Source organism: Cyprinus carpio, chromosome B22 (genome assembly GCF_018340385.1).
Source record: "Cyprinus carpio isolate SPL01 chromosome B22, ASM1834038v1, whole genome shotgun sequence".
NCBI lineage: Eukaryota > Metazoa > Chordata > Actinopteri > Cypriniformes > Cyprinidae > Cyprinus > Cyprinus carpio.
This window is the reverse complement of record NC_056618.1, coordinates 7,072,645-7,090,793: the sequence shown is the minus strand read 5'-3', so window position 1 is coordinate 7,090,793 and position 18,149 is coordinate 7,072,645. Positions and strand designations below refer to the sequence as shown.

Here is an 18,149-nt window from a genome sequence, read left to right as displayed (position 1 = left end):
TGTTGCGCGTTTTATTCTTCCAGGATGCGTGCATTGTTCCGATCTTGGACTTTATAAATCTCTCCAGACCTGGTTGAGGAGGACCGCCGCTTCTCCTTCTATCTTGGACTACACTGGTTTTGACGAGTTTGATGATGTCCTTTATAGCACGACAACCTCCTATCCTACTGGTTGTCATACGATTTTCAATTTCTCAACGCTTGAACAGATATCACTGATCTTTTTGATTTAACTTACATTGTTCACTCGATAGTTCGGTTCTTTATCTTTAAACTGCTAAATACTGGTCCCAACTTAGACAGTTGATGTCTTTACAAACACGGGGTGATTGCTAAGGAAGCGCTAAGCGCCTAAACTGTTAATCTATAAACGGCTAGCAGGGTGCTAGCACCTACACGTCACGATTTTAGGCTTTTCGAGCTCGCGGTTGCAGAGCGGACACACTCGCGCTCCCATACAAAACCCAGAAGCTAACCCACTGTGGCCAGGATCCGTGACTGTGTTCTCTGGTAGTAACGAAGCAGAGATTATGTAAAGCCAAACTAGCAGCAACACGACCTGCTGCAAAACTCAATGGGGATCCGTCTACTCAGCCTCTTGTTAAGAGAAATTATGAACGTCAAGGAATTCCAACACCAAGTTCCCGGGCAGGGCAAAGAGCGATAAGTCACAAGCACTCCATCGTACAATCCCCAATCCTCTGAACCTCCTGATGACGGCCGAGATCAACAATGCGGACTTGCCGACTCTCATCCGAGCGTGACTGGTCACCATTGTACTAATAACGAGGGCTATAATGAAACCCAAAATGATACCAAATTAACCTATGTGACATTGAATACATGGACATAACATTACTAACAGCAAAAAAACTCAACTCCTTCTTACTATAAAATAAACCAATAAATTGAACGCGTAAACCGACAATACCAATAATGACAGCCTGTGCTGCCAGTGGACCAAAGTTCCGGTCCTACAATATGGTGTTCTTATACGAGCAATCATGAACAACTTTCCGATACACGGAACCTGCCCGAGGCATAAGCGAAGACTAAGCGGGCCTGCTTGGGCGCTCTGGCCATTTGGCTACCAGGCGGCGTGCCACTCTCCGACGCCATCGTTGTGTTTGATTTGTTATTTTTTTCTTGTTGGTTTTTTTACAGATTAAGAGTAACCTTAACGATCATAATTGATAACTGGGAATGATAGAAAGAGTATGTAATGACATGACTGAAGTAATGAGAAATAAATGGATACTCAAGACAAAAAAGAAAAAAAAAAACATAATTGGTGCTGCTGACAACGTGGCTGCTGTGTCTGCAGAATTTGCGGTGCATCGTAACATTGCCTTTCGCGTGTATTGAACAATGTTCGCGACGGGGCATAGCCGCGAAAGTGCGTCAGTTACGTTATAAAGTGATAAGCCAGTGTCACATAAAAAGGTATGTGTTTCCGGACTCTGGTGCCGTGAAAAGTGTGAGCGCAGAGCAAAAGAACGAGGAAGGTTAAAAATATACAAGAATAAAGGTAAATGTTTTGCATGATTATTTACACGTATGTTTCTTGTGCGCACGTCAGCCCAAATTGTGCTCTACGTCACTTTGAGTCGGTCGGCTAGTACCATGGAACGGTCGTGTTCTACTGCCATCGTAGCCAGGCCGTCGGGTTTGCAAGTTACTGTATTTTTTTTTTTTTGGTTTGTTTTTTGGCGTCTAATCTGTGTGGCGGTGTATGAGGTTCTGGGAGGAGGCGTTCAAATTTGGCATGAGTTTCCTTTCTTACTTTTGCCCGTGACCTAGATTTGCACTAGTTCGACGGGAGCCCCGGTGACCCACCAAATACAGTGAAAAATTGAGCCCATTAGAGCACCGTAATTAAAACTCGCTCTCACGAAGGAACCTGTAAAGGTAATGCAGAAACGATTTACATTTCGGGTTGGTCGAGATCTATGTATTGGTATCTGCCGTCATGTATATCAAATCAGAGTCGCAATTTCTTTTTTTTGTTTTCAACTGGGCCTTGAACATTGAAATTTATGTTTGTGAATAGCGTGTTGTTTTTGTACATCCCCTTTGTATTGTACCTATTTTCTAATCCTAGCTAATTTATCAATGTAATCATATATACTCGTATACCGTCTAATATCTATATATTAGTTGTGGTCGTTTGTTGGGGCTTTGGGAGTATAGCGTTTGAGGGCACTAAATATTGACGCGTTTCGTCTGGACACGAATTAGTCACCGGGCCAGTGTCAGGTCCTTATAACAATTGATCAGTGCGCTTCTGCATTCTTACGATCCTATCTCACGAGGCGTTGCGCCTAGCGATGGTCTGCCCTTCTCTCCGGGTCTGTTTCTTCGATAAACGAAGCACGTTACTTAGTGAAAGCTTTCCGTTACGCGATTGTGACCCCTGTTTTTGGGTTTTATGTATGGTGTGTGGGTCCTTGGATCGTTAGGTGGAATCGGCGATCTATCGCACATACGCCTGAGTGTGCGACGCAAAAGTCGAGTATCCACTGGGTACCTGAGCAGGGCGTAGTGCAAGAGCACATGTGTTGTCCTTAGCTGTCGACCGCTGCAGGATCTTGCAATTACAGAACTGTCGAGAACAGGGGAATGGTACAAAAGAGGAGTTATAGTTTGCTAGCCGCGTAATATTGCCCTACGATGAGGAGTGCACAAAGCGGGACCAGAGAATGGTTTGCACGTGGTTTTTTCTGAGGTGGATGACACAAGAAGACCTGACTTTTGTGGGGATGGCGGGGTGACAGACGCTGGTAAATCGAGCTGTACTAAATCGAGGACATGAACCTGCAGAGTTTACAAAAAGACGACGAGCGAACCGAATAGATAATCATTTCCCCTGACTAAATCTCACTGTACTTATGACACTCCAGCTAAAAAAAGCACTAAAAGAAGCGTTAGTTACAAAAGGAAAAACAGAAAAAACAATTGAGGAAAACAGGCAAGTATAACTTTTAACAAATGAAGACATCACAGGGTAACCTAGTTAGGCAAACATCTGGTGACTAGTGTATAAAGTCAAAAGTGCAACGTGGGTGGGATATAGGCATATCAGTAATTCCATGGAACGTTCTATGCCGGAGAAATAGGAACTCCTTGTGTGAAGATAAAGCATATATCTGGGTTTGCCATTACGTGCGTCATGGAATCGCAAACACCATGGCAAGGAGGATTTGAAGACTTTAGAGCTGCACAAAAATCTTGTGACCGGCCACACACAGCACACACATACAAGAGGGCGTGGTCATCACATTATAAACAAAGATTCCTGCTGACAAACGCGTCAGTGTGTAGTGTAACGTGCATGTTGGCAGAGAAGTATTGGCAGTGTATTCAGTGCAGTGGCTAGGCAACAAACTTCATTATTGTCAAGACCAACTATATTGGTTAAGTAATGTCACAATATGTAAATGGATGTGACAGTGCGGAGTAGCCCAACTCAAGTTCAGCGGAAGCTGCGTGTATGTTTGACTGTACACTACAAGGTTTGGGGGTTATGTTCGCACTTGTCGTTGGGCCCAGTTGTTAGTCATAGACCTCGCTTAGCAAACAAAACCCACAATGCAGAGATGGCAGTATATGAAAGGTGAATACCAAAATGGTGACCAAAGGGTATTGCAGTGGTCAAAGCTTGCAGTTTTGGATCAGCTATTTTAATTTAGTCAAAATTTTAAATGCGAGGTTTTTAATTTGATTTAGATTCTTTTAAGTTTTTTATTGTATTTATTCAGTCCTCGTACCTTGTGTTGGGTTGGTTAAGTTTTATTATTTTTTAATTTTAGTAAAGCAAATCAAGCAAATTTAGTCGTCGTGCTGCATGGGGTTGACCTGAGTCATCATGATTCCTTGTTTACAAGAATCGAATGTTCCAATGTTTCCTGTATATATTCTTCATATGCAAAATTCGTTAGGGAAAACAAATAAGAAGCAGTGAAAATGGTTAGTGAAATTAAAACGTGACATTGTCTAGTCTTGACTTTTTTGTCACACAGTACTGCCAGTGGTTAAGTATCGTATAGCATTAGATGTTCATGCCTGAGAGATTAAGAGGTTCCATGAGAAGCCGAAATGGCCGATACTTTGGAGAGTACTCCTGCGACACACAGCACAATCACAATACTAAGCGTCGGGCATCTTCGATGACATCACCACCAGAGTGGGCGGAATGACCACATGGTAGAAACTATCATGCATTCTGAGCTAGGTTGTTTCACGATCGAATCCCTTCCAGTTGCCATCCTTCCTTGCGGTACTGTTAGGCCGTCGGCGCGGTCCACACGGATAGGCGGGCGCATGCTGTTGAAAAGCACAAAGTTTTTTGTATCGTGATTAGGCTTGATTGTCCAGCACGGTGAGGGTCCTCTTATGTTCGGTAGAGGTGTGAACCTCTATTTTGTGGTGTAGAACCGTGGGTCCCCAATATGGATACCGTCTGAAAACGCCGCTTTTCGTTTTAGTCGTCTTGACCGAAACAGAAAATATGGGTGTCTGAAAGCTAATTACTCATCAAGCCCGCATGACTCCCCCCCACCCATTCAGGGACCCTCTTACTCACTTATCAAATCAAGATTACATACAAAACACTTGACACGATGTGACTTTTTATTACACTAACGATTAACAACAAGATTACCATAAGATGTATTGGTTCCCAGAAATTCTTCGTTTAGTTGACCCATCACGCGCACCAAATAGGCGGCAGGGTTTATGAGCATAGTCCGAATCCTCTTCTCCGTTTTAGTGTATCATCTGTGGTCCGGCATTACAGCTTGCCACATTACGTCTGGCATAGTAGATGGAAGGCAGTACAACATTGTTTGGTGCGGCGGTTGCGTGGTGGGGACGTCGGTATATTTCTCTGAGAACGGAGGGAAGGAAAAAAGATCGGATTGGGGGGGGGTAAGGGCCCCGTCGTCGCGTGGTGGACAAGGGCGCCCTTCATCAATCTGCTCAAGGATGATTACATGAAAATGGTCAATGTCAAAATCTGTGAACTAACATGTCATGGTCTGGTATCATTTGAAAAATGTCTCGAGGGCAAATGAGTACAGATGGTCCTCAAATCTTACAAAAGTTGATTAAAAGTAATAACAGATCCTAAGAGTTAAGAGATATTTTGCTACTGGTAATGGAGTGCACCCTTCCCAGGGTCCTCCATGATAAAATTACCTCCTGTTCCCATTGAGTTGTAAAACGCAACCAGGCTTGGGACCTGAGTTAATGCAAATTCTATAGTCGTAGTTACTGTCTCCATCTCGGGGCATTTTTGTCTTGGTCTGAGGTATTTAAAAGGATGCAGCAAAAGGATCAGGGCCTTTCTGTAGCCAGAATGAGCCTGTTAGCATGTAACTGGGGGGGGGTGTCCACACACTCCCTACAATGTATTTATGTATTTTTCTCAAATAACTGCGGGTATGCATCTTTTACTCTTAGATTCAACTGTTGAGAATTTGATGTACCTTGTATTGAGTTTGATAGTCTCTGAAATGGCTCTGTCAGTAATGGGCATAATACTTACCTGACTGATAATAAATAGTTACATTTGAGTTACTCTGAAATTGTTTCCTCAAGTAATTAAGTGAAGGCTATTTGGATTTTCCGCGTGCAAATCTGTGTCCAGGGTTAAGTGCATACTAAACAACTCAAGGCTAGATGAAGTGCATAGGGCTCATGCCGGTTGCGTGTTTTAGATTTCTGACTAACCGCTTGACTGTAGGCTACAGATTTGTACTCAGTTGCAGTAACTATGGGGGGCTAGTCAGAGCACTGGTCGAATAGACCAATGGTTATTGGGTCTGCCAGCTTTAATTAAGTTGTACCGTAGTTATATATAACTGTCAGGAGAGGGCTAGACAGACAATGTGCTAGCAGTAACCGCTGATTATTGTGTTGAGCTTGATTTAAGTTGTTACGTGTAGGTTGATCTTAAACCTATGCGTGGGCTAGACAAAAAAGAGTACTAGCATTAACCTCTTATGATTATTTTCTCAGCTTTATGTTAAGTAAGTGTGTACGTAGTTATAGACATGACTATCGGGGGGGCTAGACGATAGTGCTAGCCTAACCCGTCTGATTAGTGTGGTGAGCTTTAACTAAGTTGTACATGGGTAACTGAGGGGGACTTAAATGAAAATACTTATTCAAATATGGTAAGTAGTGGGTAACCTATAAAATAGTAGTAGTTCATGAAACTCTTGACTGTACTGTTTAGGATCTGGCGAGTTTGTGATCGGGGGGCACAGTAGAAGGGAACGGCCGTCGGGAGGGGCACCCTGAGCGACGAGAGTAGATTCCACCTGTAATGAAAACGAGTAAATATAGAAGTCAAAGAGTTAACTAGGCAATAATCCATGGTCAAAATAATAATAATAATAATAATTAGAGACAGACAATCAAACCAATTTGCCTTTTCAACCTAAATTCGAGGTCATACTAAAATGGAGCTGCGTTCAGATGACCAATATTAAAATGGGTCGTCATATTAGAATTTGGCATTATAAATTGAATACCCACTCTTGCGCGCTGATAACTGGACCGAAAACACGCAAGAAACCTTCAGCCAACACCGGATACCTTCCTTGGACAGGTGCGTGGACCTTACCACTGGTAGTTTTTAGTACAGACTGCTGAATCTAAATCTGGTAATATAATAAGATATATCTATAATAAGCTATTTCTTGTCTTGAGGTAAATGATAGCTTTATCCACTGCTCTCGTTTCACAACTCCTCTCCATGTTTCTTTTCAATCAAAATATCAAAATAAAAAACAGGGTTATGTTAATGTCCTCACTGGGTGCCTCAGACTCAGTCTGGATTTTGATGACGATGCATGAGGAGTGTTTGTCTCTACAGCGGTCAGATCAAAATCTTGGGAGGTATGAGGTCTTCAAGACAACCGTTGGGGCACCTGCTAGAAAAACAGAGAAAACAATAACAAACAGATAAATAAATATTACGTCTAAGTACTACTAAATATTTCAATGGTTTATTGGTTTTGGAGTAATATAGCCCCGAAAGGCCTACTATATGGTCACTGACATAAAATGTTCGTTTATTTTTTTTTTGTAATATTACAAGGTGAATAATTTTTATTACCTTTTTTTGACCATTCGTAAACACCTTATGGTAAATATAAATTGTAAAATGTAATAAATAACCAACTGTTTTATAACATCGGAACATTTAATCACACCACTGTTTTTAATACTAAAGTGTAACAACGCATGAAGCAGTGCTGTCTAAAAGAGGGTCAGTTATTACTGTGGAGTTTCTAGAAAAAAAATGATTGGTGTTTCTAAGCAATACTTATTTTATTTTAGTTTTTATTTTCCAGACAGACAGATTCAGTTCACATTGTATCTCACCTGATGGACTTTGTCTGCGTTCTGATGTCTGTTAGAAAAATAATAACGTCAGATTTATTAAACAACACAATACTTTGGTTAACTGGGGTGTAAAAAAAAAGAAAGATTGGTATTTCCACACACACAGAATCTCAAATTTCCATCTTGTTATAATCAGCTGTATGTAACACTCACATTGGCCTTCTTGAATTGGACTTGCAAGAGTAAATTAAACCAGCAGTTGCAACCACAGAACACCCAAAAACAGCAGAAACAGCAGAATATATTCCTGTTTCTGGTGAGCTGAGGAACATAGAGTCATTATTATAACGGGACAACCCTGGATAATCTGGTGACTAATATGATAACACTGATGTGAAAGGAACAGGAAGAAGGCATGGTTACCACTCCAAGCTTAAGATCAATGTCCAATCTGTCTAAACCGTCAGTTATTAATCACTTTTTTTTTTAAGTCAACCGCAATGAAAACATTTACGTGGGTTGATTTAACATTTCAAACTGGAGTGTAAAACTGCTCAAGGGAAAGTTCACCTGAATGACTAAAATGATACTCACTAGTGACAGTAACATTGAAGCCTCTTTACACTGTGGACGCGGATTGAACATGTTGGTGATGATCTGTAGATTTATCCAGAAACCAAAAAGTCTGTGGTAGCTGGTGGGTTTGTGATGGGTCAGAGGATCCAGTCTGATTGTCCAGCTTCAGTCTGTCTCTGAATCTCTCTCCTTCTGAAATATTCACACTGAACATCTTACAGAGATTTTAATCTTGATCCCAGTGATTATTACAGCGATGCGTCGGTTTGCATTAAAATGCCACATTAAAATGTCTGGTTTTGGGTTTATTACATGAGTGTCTTAAAGTTAACAGGAGGTTCTCCCCTCCATTCACTGATCTTTGTCTTCATTGGTTCATCCTCGTTAAGCAGTAGCAGACCAACACCTGAAACACAAAGCCAACGACAACAGCTGCTGGAGGAGGCGTTTTTTGCTTGAAAACAACAAACAAACTACACAACATGAAAAGAACTGTGGATGATGAGTTAAAACAGTTAAAACTAGCTGATGAGAAAAATGAGTATATATTAGATATAACACTGTAAAAAAAAAAAATCCTAATGTACAGTAAATAACTCAAAACATTTTTAGAGTATATTTCTGTTATTTTAAATTAATATTCAACAACTCGCGTAAAATGACAAACATATCTGTAAATTAATTAATTGACTGTTAATTTACGGATTATATCATTAATGATAAATTACAGTAATCCTCACAATTACTCTATTTATACAGTATTTTTTCTGTTTTCTTAAATTACATACAAAATTGTGTAAAATTACAATAAAAATTTGTAATTAAATGTGTAGCTCATTATATTAAAGGTTTATATCCATACTAAACAATCTAACATATTTTCTTTGCATTTTAAAGTAAATATTTTTAGTTTTACATTTAATTGTATTTTTTACTTATAAACTCTGTAATTGTCGATATATCAAATTTTAGCAAACTTTTAGTCATTGGCATTAAACAATTTCATAGTCTCTTTCATCTTTGCTCTCCAGATTGAAACTTTCAGTGCGTTTGCCCGTGTGCTTCTGGCCACACACACAATCATTGATGTCACAGAAAGTAAAAGCACTTCCATTCCAAGAAAGCTGACTAAAGTAACATTTAAAAGCCACGGAAGCTTTGCAATCGTCCAGACATGATTTAGTCAAACAAGACTGAAAAGAGCAGCAACATGCTTGAAAGTTTTAACCTATATTGTTATATTATAATGCTATCATATTTTGTACAACCCTTAGCTTACTTTATTTTAAATAGAAAAGCCTGATAATGTCACTGCTAAATACCTATATTCCACAATGTTTCTCACTGACCAACACTCATAACTCTTAAAGATTGGGGCTTAAAGAAAATCCTCAGCTTCCTACTCATATTTTCATCATTGTGGTGGCATTCATGTGTGGTCAACTCGTAAATACAATCTTTATGACATGACTTGAATGCACCAATAGCTCTATCTTATAGGGACAATCCATACAAACAATCTTTGCTAAAATACATTACAAACGTGTCACAGTGAGAAGATCTGTGTCTTGTATCAATGCTAAAAGGCATAACCACTGCAGTCAACACCTTAGAGGATCCATGCTGTTAAATAAAAATCTGTAGACAAGGGTTAGGGTTAACCTTAACCCAGACCCGGTTTCACAGACAGAGTTTAGATTAAGCCAGGATTAGAACTTCCATAGAAGTTCTATTAGGGCATGTGATTAGCTTTTAAAAATGTGCCTTAGATAAAAAAAAAAAAAAAAAAAAAAAAAAAAATCTTGAGACAAAACAATGGCACTTTATTTTAAAAAATATGTCAGTGCAAGTTGCTTTCAGGTAAAACAGCTCAAACATGCATTTTAGTCTGAGACTACAGGCTTAAGCCTTGCCTGTCAAACCTGAGGTACATGTTATAACTTGTATATAATTATGCCAATGGTGTGGTAAATATGGTAAATATATTTTATTATACAGCCTATGGTATATAAATTACCATAATTTTAATTTTTAATCATGCACTTCAATGAAAACACAATTTAACCAATTGATTAAATATAACAGCCAGCCTATAAATACAAGTAGATAAATAGCACATGTATATTTTTTCTATCTTTTTTCTTTCTTTTAAAATATGTAATCTTTTCCTGTAATTGCAATGTTTCCACACTATTGGCTGTCTCTCAGAGTGTTTTTGAGCATGATTGGTTATTCTGAGTGTCATCCAGAATCTGGCCAATGACAGTTATGCGCGCCTTCACAGTTCAAGTTTGAATATACGTCAGTTGGAGTGAGTGGGTGTGTGCTGCTGGCTGCTCGGGATCTTCAGTACAACTTCGGTTCTGTGGCTTTTTACATTCTTTAAACATGGATTGTTTTACATCGGACTGCTACATTTTTATTTTGAGCGAGCTGCGGGATGTAAATGAAGAACAAACACGGAATATGGACAACAAATTTTAGTTTAGTCTGTTAGTAAGTAAAAAACAAATAGCTAATATTCCTGTGTATGTGTGTGTTTCCCTCCTGATCCAGGAATTCTATGAACAAATATTATCCAGCCACACGATCTTCAGATGCGTGAGTATTGCCCATAGACTGTGAAAAAATATGGACGTAGTGTCCGTAACGTCACCCATAGACTCCAGAAGAGCGGTTTTGAAGCTCAAAGTGTGCAGAGCGGGCCGTCGCCATCTTGGCAGCGCGTCACCGCGCAATTCTCCCGGAAAATCGAAAATGGGCAAAAAGGCAGGAGCTGGTTGCTGAAAACACGCCCACCTCTAGCGCAAGGGATTTTTAAAAGGAAAATCCACCTGTCACTCAAGTGGCCACGCCCTTAATTATGCAGAACTTTAAGGCTTAATATAATTTAAACGGATGAGTTATAAAAAAAATCACCCCCCTCACAGTTGACATGAAGAGAAAAATTAGCTATTATAGACCAAAAATCATTTTTTGCACCAGGCTGTAAACATGTTTTTTCTGCTGTAAAGGTGGGGCATTTTAACATGGGGAGTCTTGCCATTTTGCACTCCCTTTTGCAGCCAGCCTCAAGCGGCAGTCGATGAATTGCAGTTTTAGTCACTTCCTTATTGGCTTCACGAGAGAGAGCAGGAGGTTGCCGCTCGATATTGCCATATACACATGAATTAGAGGCAGAACATGTTAACTCTGCTGAAAGGCACACTGATTCAAACCCTCCTGACAGTATTGTTACGTCCTGTGGACGTATTTGTGAATTGTGCGCTCTTGGGAGAGTGATTTCACCTACTGGGCAAGTTAGACATTGCATGTTTTCTTCTCCTGCTCTTTCTGTCTCTCTCTGTTATAGATCGCTAATTGGATTTCAGCTGATGTCCATCATTCATCAGTACTGAGTGAATGCTACAGAGATCCAAGGTGTATAAGACGGCAAAGAAATAATGTTGGAGGACTGACGGCTACGCGCTCACTCTTTGTCCTGATCCAGATGGGGGTTATTTTTGTGTATCTCAGTGGGACCAAGTGTGGTCTTTATTATCTCTGAACTTTGTGAATTAACTTGTTACTTACAAACTATGAGAGTGTGTGTGAACGTTATGGTGGGTGTGTTTATGATTCTTTCGTGTGTTATTTTTCTAATTTATGTAAATACCTTTGTTTGTCTTTCTTAGGAAGCGGTAGGGAGAGGGTGCCATTTGTTTTGGATATAAAATTTTGTTTATGTTTATGGTAGACAGGGAGATAGGTAAGACTCTGTCATTTATTTTCTTTTGTTTTAGTTAAGGTTATTTAGAGTTCTTTGTGTTTAGCTAGAGGGTTTTTTGTTTGTTATGTTGGCCTGGCCCTCTCCTGAAGATTGCTTCCTTTTGTTATTAATAAATTAAGTTTATTTGCTTAATTTAGTGGCTATGCTTTTCTGGATCAGGGGATTGATGTGACCGTCAGACTTTTTATTTATTTACATTTTGTTACGACTTCATTTAACCCCTAGACTAACAGTGAGGTTTGTAACAGTATTTTACCTGTCTTCTTGAGTTTGCAGGTCTAGCTGACCCAAAATTAAATGTCCTTTCAAAATGAAAGTATTTTCTAATTTTTGTATGATTTATGTGTTATGTGAGAACGTTGGAAATTTGGCAATATTGGAACCCATTGTATGGAAAAAACAAAACAATGAAGGCTTTTCTCAAGATATCTTAATTAAGGATTCACATAGAAATTCATACAGTTTTGGAACAACTTGAGGGTGAGAAAATAATGAGAGAACAAATTTTTGGATGAGCTGTTCTTTTAAGGACACGTTCCCATGGTCCTTTGCTAAATTAACCATGGTTTTTACTATAGTAAAAGTGTAGAAACCATGTTTTTGTGGTGGATTGATTACAATAATGTATTACCATTTGGTTAGTGTAGCAAACATGGTTAATTTTAGTAAGGGTTCTCCAGATTTATATAACACTTAAAGGATTAGTTCACCTCAAAATGAAAATTTCCTGATAATTTACTCACCCCAATGCCATCCAAGATGTTCATGTCTTTCTTTCTTCAGTTGAAAAAAAATTAAGCTTTTTGAGGAAAACATTTCAGGATTTTTCTCCACACAATGGACTTCAACTACAACCAAAATGTTGAAGTCCAAATCAATGCAGTTTCAAAGGACTCTGCACGATCCCAGCTGAGGAATAGGATCTTATCTAGCGAAACGTATATTATATACATTACAAGGCCTATATTATTGTACATTACAAATATTTGGATCGTCCCTTATTTTATTACAGAATAAATACTTCTTTTTTTCAAGAATAAACATTATAAATAAATAATAAAAGAAAGAACCTCTATTAGCCCTTATTTTCCATTTCTGAAGTTAATTGGCAACTCTAATGATGGTGTTATTATCTTTTGACTCCCTGACGGTGGCACCTTCCTTGAAAAAAAAAAAAGAGGTTATAGGAGATAAGCGAGCGATTAATAGTTTTTAAAAAAGAAAAAAAGTGGGTGCTTGGTTTCAGAAAAGGAATACAGCTCAAAAATGCTATGATGGAAAAGTCATGCTAACTTATTAATTCATAGAAATAATTTAAGCAATTAAAACCTTTTTTATACTAGATTCAACTTGAATTTCAATACTATTAAACTGACTTTAAAATCTCAAGGAGTTTATAAGTTGAAACAGTAAAATGTCACAGTGCATGTTAAATAGTCTAAATGAACCTGTATCTTGTATAGTATTGGAAGACCTTGACTGCATGTTAGCATGAAACTATCAATATATTTTGACTTTTCTTTTTTTAAATGAACAATTCCTGTATAAAATGTGACAGCAACCTTTATATCAAACATTTTGAAATGGTCCACAGCTGAGCAACGCGAGAGGCAGATTGAGCGCGAAGTGAATGTGATGCACAAAGTCATTTTCAGATGCAATGGAAAAATAAAGCTGGATAAAAACATACACGAAACTTGTAATAGTTAATAACATAGCCTAGATTTGGCCCATACGCTGTTCCTAAGTATATAATGTAAATTTGTTAACCCACAATAACACATTTTAACCGATTAATCGCCTATTTTCGTTTGCTGCATGTTTTTTTTTTTTTTTTTTTTTTTAACACGCTAAAAAAAAATAAGTTTGTGAGAGTTGCATTTTATTACATTCAGAAATAATCACGGCAGGCCTAATAATGCTATAGGCTTATGTACCAACAGGATATATTTAGTTCCCTTCACTATACAACAAATCCTTTAAATTTAACAAATGTATCAGAACAGAACAAGAATTACAAATATATAATTATAATGGATAAATATAATTGCAGTATATAATAATATAGGCGTATAAACAAACAAAAAAAAAAAAAAAAAAAAAAAAATTTAAAGCGATACATACAGGTCCTTCTCAAAAAATTAGCATATTGTGAAAAAGTTCATTATTTTCCATAATGTAATGATAAAAATATAAACTTTCATATAGATTTTAGATTCATTGCACACCAACTGAAATATTTCAGGTCTTTTATTGTTTTAATACTGATGATTTTGGCATACAGCTCATGAAAACCTCAAAAAATTAGCATATCATGAAAAGGTTCTCTAAACGAGCTATTAACCTAATCATCTGAATCAACTAATTAATTAACTCTAAACACCTGCAAAAGATTCCTGAGGCTTTTAAAAACTCCCAGCCTGGTTCATTACTCAAAACCGCAATCATGGGTAAGACTGCCGACCTGACTGCTGTCCAGAAGGCCATCATTGACACCCTCAAGCAAGAGGGTAAGACACAGAAAGGAAATTTCTGAACGAATAGGCTGGTCCCAGAGTGCTGTATCAAGGGCACCTCAGTGGGAAGTCTGTGGGAAGGAAAAAGTGTGGCAAAAAATGCTGCACAACGAGAAGAGGTGACCGGACCCTGAGGAAGATTGTGGAGAAGGCCCGATTCCAGACCTTGGGGGACCTGCGGAAGCAGTGGACTGAGTCTGGAGTAGAAACATCCAGAGCCACCGTGCACAGGCGTGTGCTTTTGAACCAGAAAGAGCGGCAGAAGCGCCTGACCTGGGCTACAGAGATCAGCACTGGACTGTTGCTCAGTGGTCCAAAGTACTTTTTTCGGATGAAGGCAAATTTTGCATGTCATTCGGAAATCAAGGTGCCAGAGTCTGGAGGAAGACTGGGGAGAAGGAATTGCCTGAAGTCCAGTGTCAAGTACCCACAGTCAGTGATGGTCTGGGGTGCCGTGTCAGCTGCTGGTGTTGGTCCACTGTGTGTTATCAAGGGCAGGGTCAATGCAGCTAGCTATTAGGAGATTTTGGAGCACTTCATGCATCTATCTGCTGAAAAGCTTTATGGAGATGAAGATTTTCGTTTTTCAGCACACGACCTGGCACCTGCTCACAGTGCCAAAACCACTGGTAAATGGTTTACTGACCATGGTATTACTGTGCTCAATTGGCCCTGCCAACTCTCCTGACCTGAACCCCATAGAGAATCTGTGGGATATTGTGAAGATAAAGTTGAGAGACGCAAGACCCAACACTCTGGATGAGCTTAACTGCCGCTATCGAAGCATCCTGGGCCTCCATAACACCTCAGCAGTGCCACAGGCGGATTGCCTCCATGCCACGCCGCATTGAAGCAGTCATTTCTGCAAAAGGATTCCCCGACCAAGTATTGAGTGCATAACTGAACATTAATTATTTGAAGGTTGACTTTTTGTCATTTAAAAACACTTTTCTTTTATTGGTTGGATGAAATATGCTAATTTTTTGAGATAGGAATTTTGGGTTTTCATGAGCTGTATGCCAAAATCATCAGTATTTAAAACATAAAAGCCCTGAAAATATTTCAGATTTGGTGTGCAATGAATCTAAATAATATGAAAGTTAAATTTTTATCATTACATTATGGAAAATAATGAACTTTTTCACAATATGATAATTTTTTGAGAAGGACCTGTAAGGTTGGGCTTATCTCTCTCATTCGGGACAAATCCAGACATGTTGCCCATTTGAAGCTAAACTCTTATTCATTAAAACAGGCTTTGGATTTCACACGTGTTTCAGTATCGACGAAAAAAACCCATAATGAGCAAAAATATGCCAAAGTGTCTCGCTGCTCGCGGCGAATGGCTCTGTGAAGGACTGCTGTTTCCAGTGAATATGTGCGTGTGAGGCACCAGCGCGATCAAAGTCACAATTTTTGGTCACACAGTAAAGGCATAATTCAAAAAATGCAAAGTGTTAGCAGTTTGAAAAATCAAGAATAATAACAGAGTTAATAAGAATTATTTCTAAATGCTGGACCGTTCTCATTTCGCTCTGCAAATATTTTTTTATAATACAAGATAAGATTTTTTATTTTTATTTTTTTTTAACCAAGAATGAACTGAAATGAAAACATGTGTGTATATATATATATATATATATATATATATATATATATATATATATATATATATGCCTATATATGTAATGACTGTTTAATACAATAGCATGCATAAGGGCCTTTGTGTAAAGGTCTTTCTTTATATTTTTGATGAGTAGACTGTAGCCTAAGACTATCCTATTTTTAATGGCTTTTAAGGATGTTATGATGTATATTATAATGTTATTGTTGTTTTACGTCTTCCTTTCATTTTACAATTACATTCAGTTCACAATCCGTCCCTTTGCGCCACCTAGCGGTAGTTTCGCGAATGATTTTAACACGCGACTGATTTGCAGTTAACGCCGCGGCCCTGTCCTGTACTGAACTAAACTTGTAGTTACATTAAATTTCACTTCAATGTGTTTTTGAAGGAATTATCTATTCTGTAAACTATATCTATGTGAATTCATATGAAAGAGGAAAAACACATCTGAATGTCACTGCAAAAATATCACAAAAACACTTTAATGATGTGATTTAAGACATAAAACATAATGACTCACCAGTGACAGTAACACTGACATTCCTCTGGATGCTGCTGCTCCTGATCTGTAGTGTATAATCTCCAGAGTCTGTGGTTCTGATGTCTCTGATGGTCAGAGATCCAGTCTGATGATCCAGCTTCAGTCTGTCTCTGAATCTCTCAGTACCATCTTTATTATTACACTGAACATCTGTACAGATAGAACTGAGATCTCCACTGATTACAGCGATGATAATGTCATTAAAACACCATCTAATCTTTTCTTGTTGGTTTGTTTCAACATCAGTGTGTAAAGTGACTGAATATCCCTCCTTCACTGATACTTTGCCTGAATCAACAGAATAACCTGAAGAAGAAATCAACAGTTCATTACAAGTCAAACAAAAAACAACAGGGAAGCCCCTCCTGAAGTGGTTAAGAATGAATACGTTCAAATCTGTCTCAAAAAGATTTCAGAGATCATTTACACCTGGTCTTTTCACAATCAAACAGCTTTCGATCAGAGAAAACACATGAAGTGACCAGGTGTAAACACGGCCACTGATCATCATAAAACCATTACATAGATGAATAATACACATATTAATACTTCAGATAATTGTGCTCTTTTTCACCACGTTAAGATACAATGTCACATTTTTCCACAAATATGTTTTTTTTTATTGTTTGAATCTCCCGCATAAATAACATGTTTTCTATACATTTCTATTAATTCAGCAGAAACTAAAAGTGACTCACATCACATTCAGTGTACACTGATCAGTTTATGCACAAATGTCTTGACTTGAAAGTAGATGAAAGTAAATGGCTGCAGATGGAACCGGACACATATGAGATAAAAGACAGATATATTTTTATAGTATCATCATGAAATTATACTCACTAGCGACAGAAACACTGAAGATCTCTACGAGGCTGTCACTGATCTTTAGTTTATATTCTCCAGCATCTTCAGCTGTGATGTTCATGATGGCTAGAGAGCCAAACTCTTCCAGCTTCAGTCTGTCTTTGAATTTCTCTTTACACCGGACATTAGTGCAGATCTTACTGAGATCGCCAGTGATTTTAGCGATGACGATGTCATTAAAATACCATCTAATCTCTTCCTGTTGGTTTGTTTTAACATCATTGTGTAGAGTGACTGAATCTCCTTTCTTCTTTGACACCACACCTGCACAAACACCAGCCACAACTGAAGTGAACAGTTCATTATGAGCCAAATAATCAGGAAAGGACTGTAAAAAAAATTAAAAAAAATAAAAAAATAAAAATAAAAAAAATTATCCAGATCATAAAGATTGTGAGTAGTCAAATATGTCTGTATTCATGATGTAAAGGAGTAGATTAACCCAAAATGAACATTTCCTGATTATTTACTCATCCTCATGCCTTCCAAGATGAATATGACTTTAATTCATTAACAGAAATTAAGGTTCTTGAGGAAAACATTCCAGGATTTTCTCCATTGAATGCAAATGATCAGGCAATGATATCAAAGTACCTTCTATTATATTGGAATGTTTTCCTCAAAAACCTTAATTTCTCTTTGGTAAAAAGAAAGAAATTCATATTCATCTTGGATGTTTTAGGGATGAGTAAATAATCACTACTCCTACTCCTTTAATGAACACCACACAGCCCATACATTTTACATAGATGAATAATATCTATAATAATACTTCAAGAAAGTGTGCTATTACCACACCATATGTGACCCTGGAGCACAAAACCAGTCTGTTATAGCAATAGGCAAAATACCCTTTATAGGCCCATATTATCGATTTTTCTTTTATGCAAAAAAACAAAAA

General features: G+C 38.1%; 2 protein-coding genes across 2 annotated transcripts in view; both read right to left on the bottom strand.

Moving 5' to 3' along the window:
- Nucleotides 1-18,149, bottom strand: part of LOC122141564 — a 181,540-nt gene that overhangs the window by 47,470 nt on the left and 115,921 nt on the right. The gene's annotated exons all lie outside the window — the stretch shown is intronic.
- Nucleotides 1-18,149, bottom strand: part of LOC122141565 (obscurin-like) — a 43,556-nt gene that overhangs the window by 10,744 nt on the left and 14,663 nt on the right. The window contains exons 4-5 of the mRNA XM_042749345.1: nucleotides 17,225-17,512; nucleotides 16,361-16,687 (exon numbers count right to left, since the gene is read on the bottom strand). Coding sequence (XP_042605279.1) covers nucleotides 16,361-16,687; nucleotides 17,225-17,512 — 615 coding nt within the window. The remainder of the gene's footprint in view (nucleotides 1-16,360; nucleotides 16,688-17,224; nucleotides 17,513-18,149) is intronic.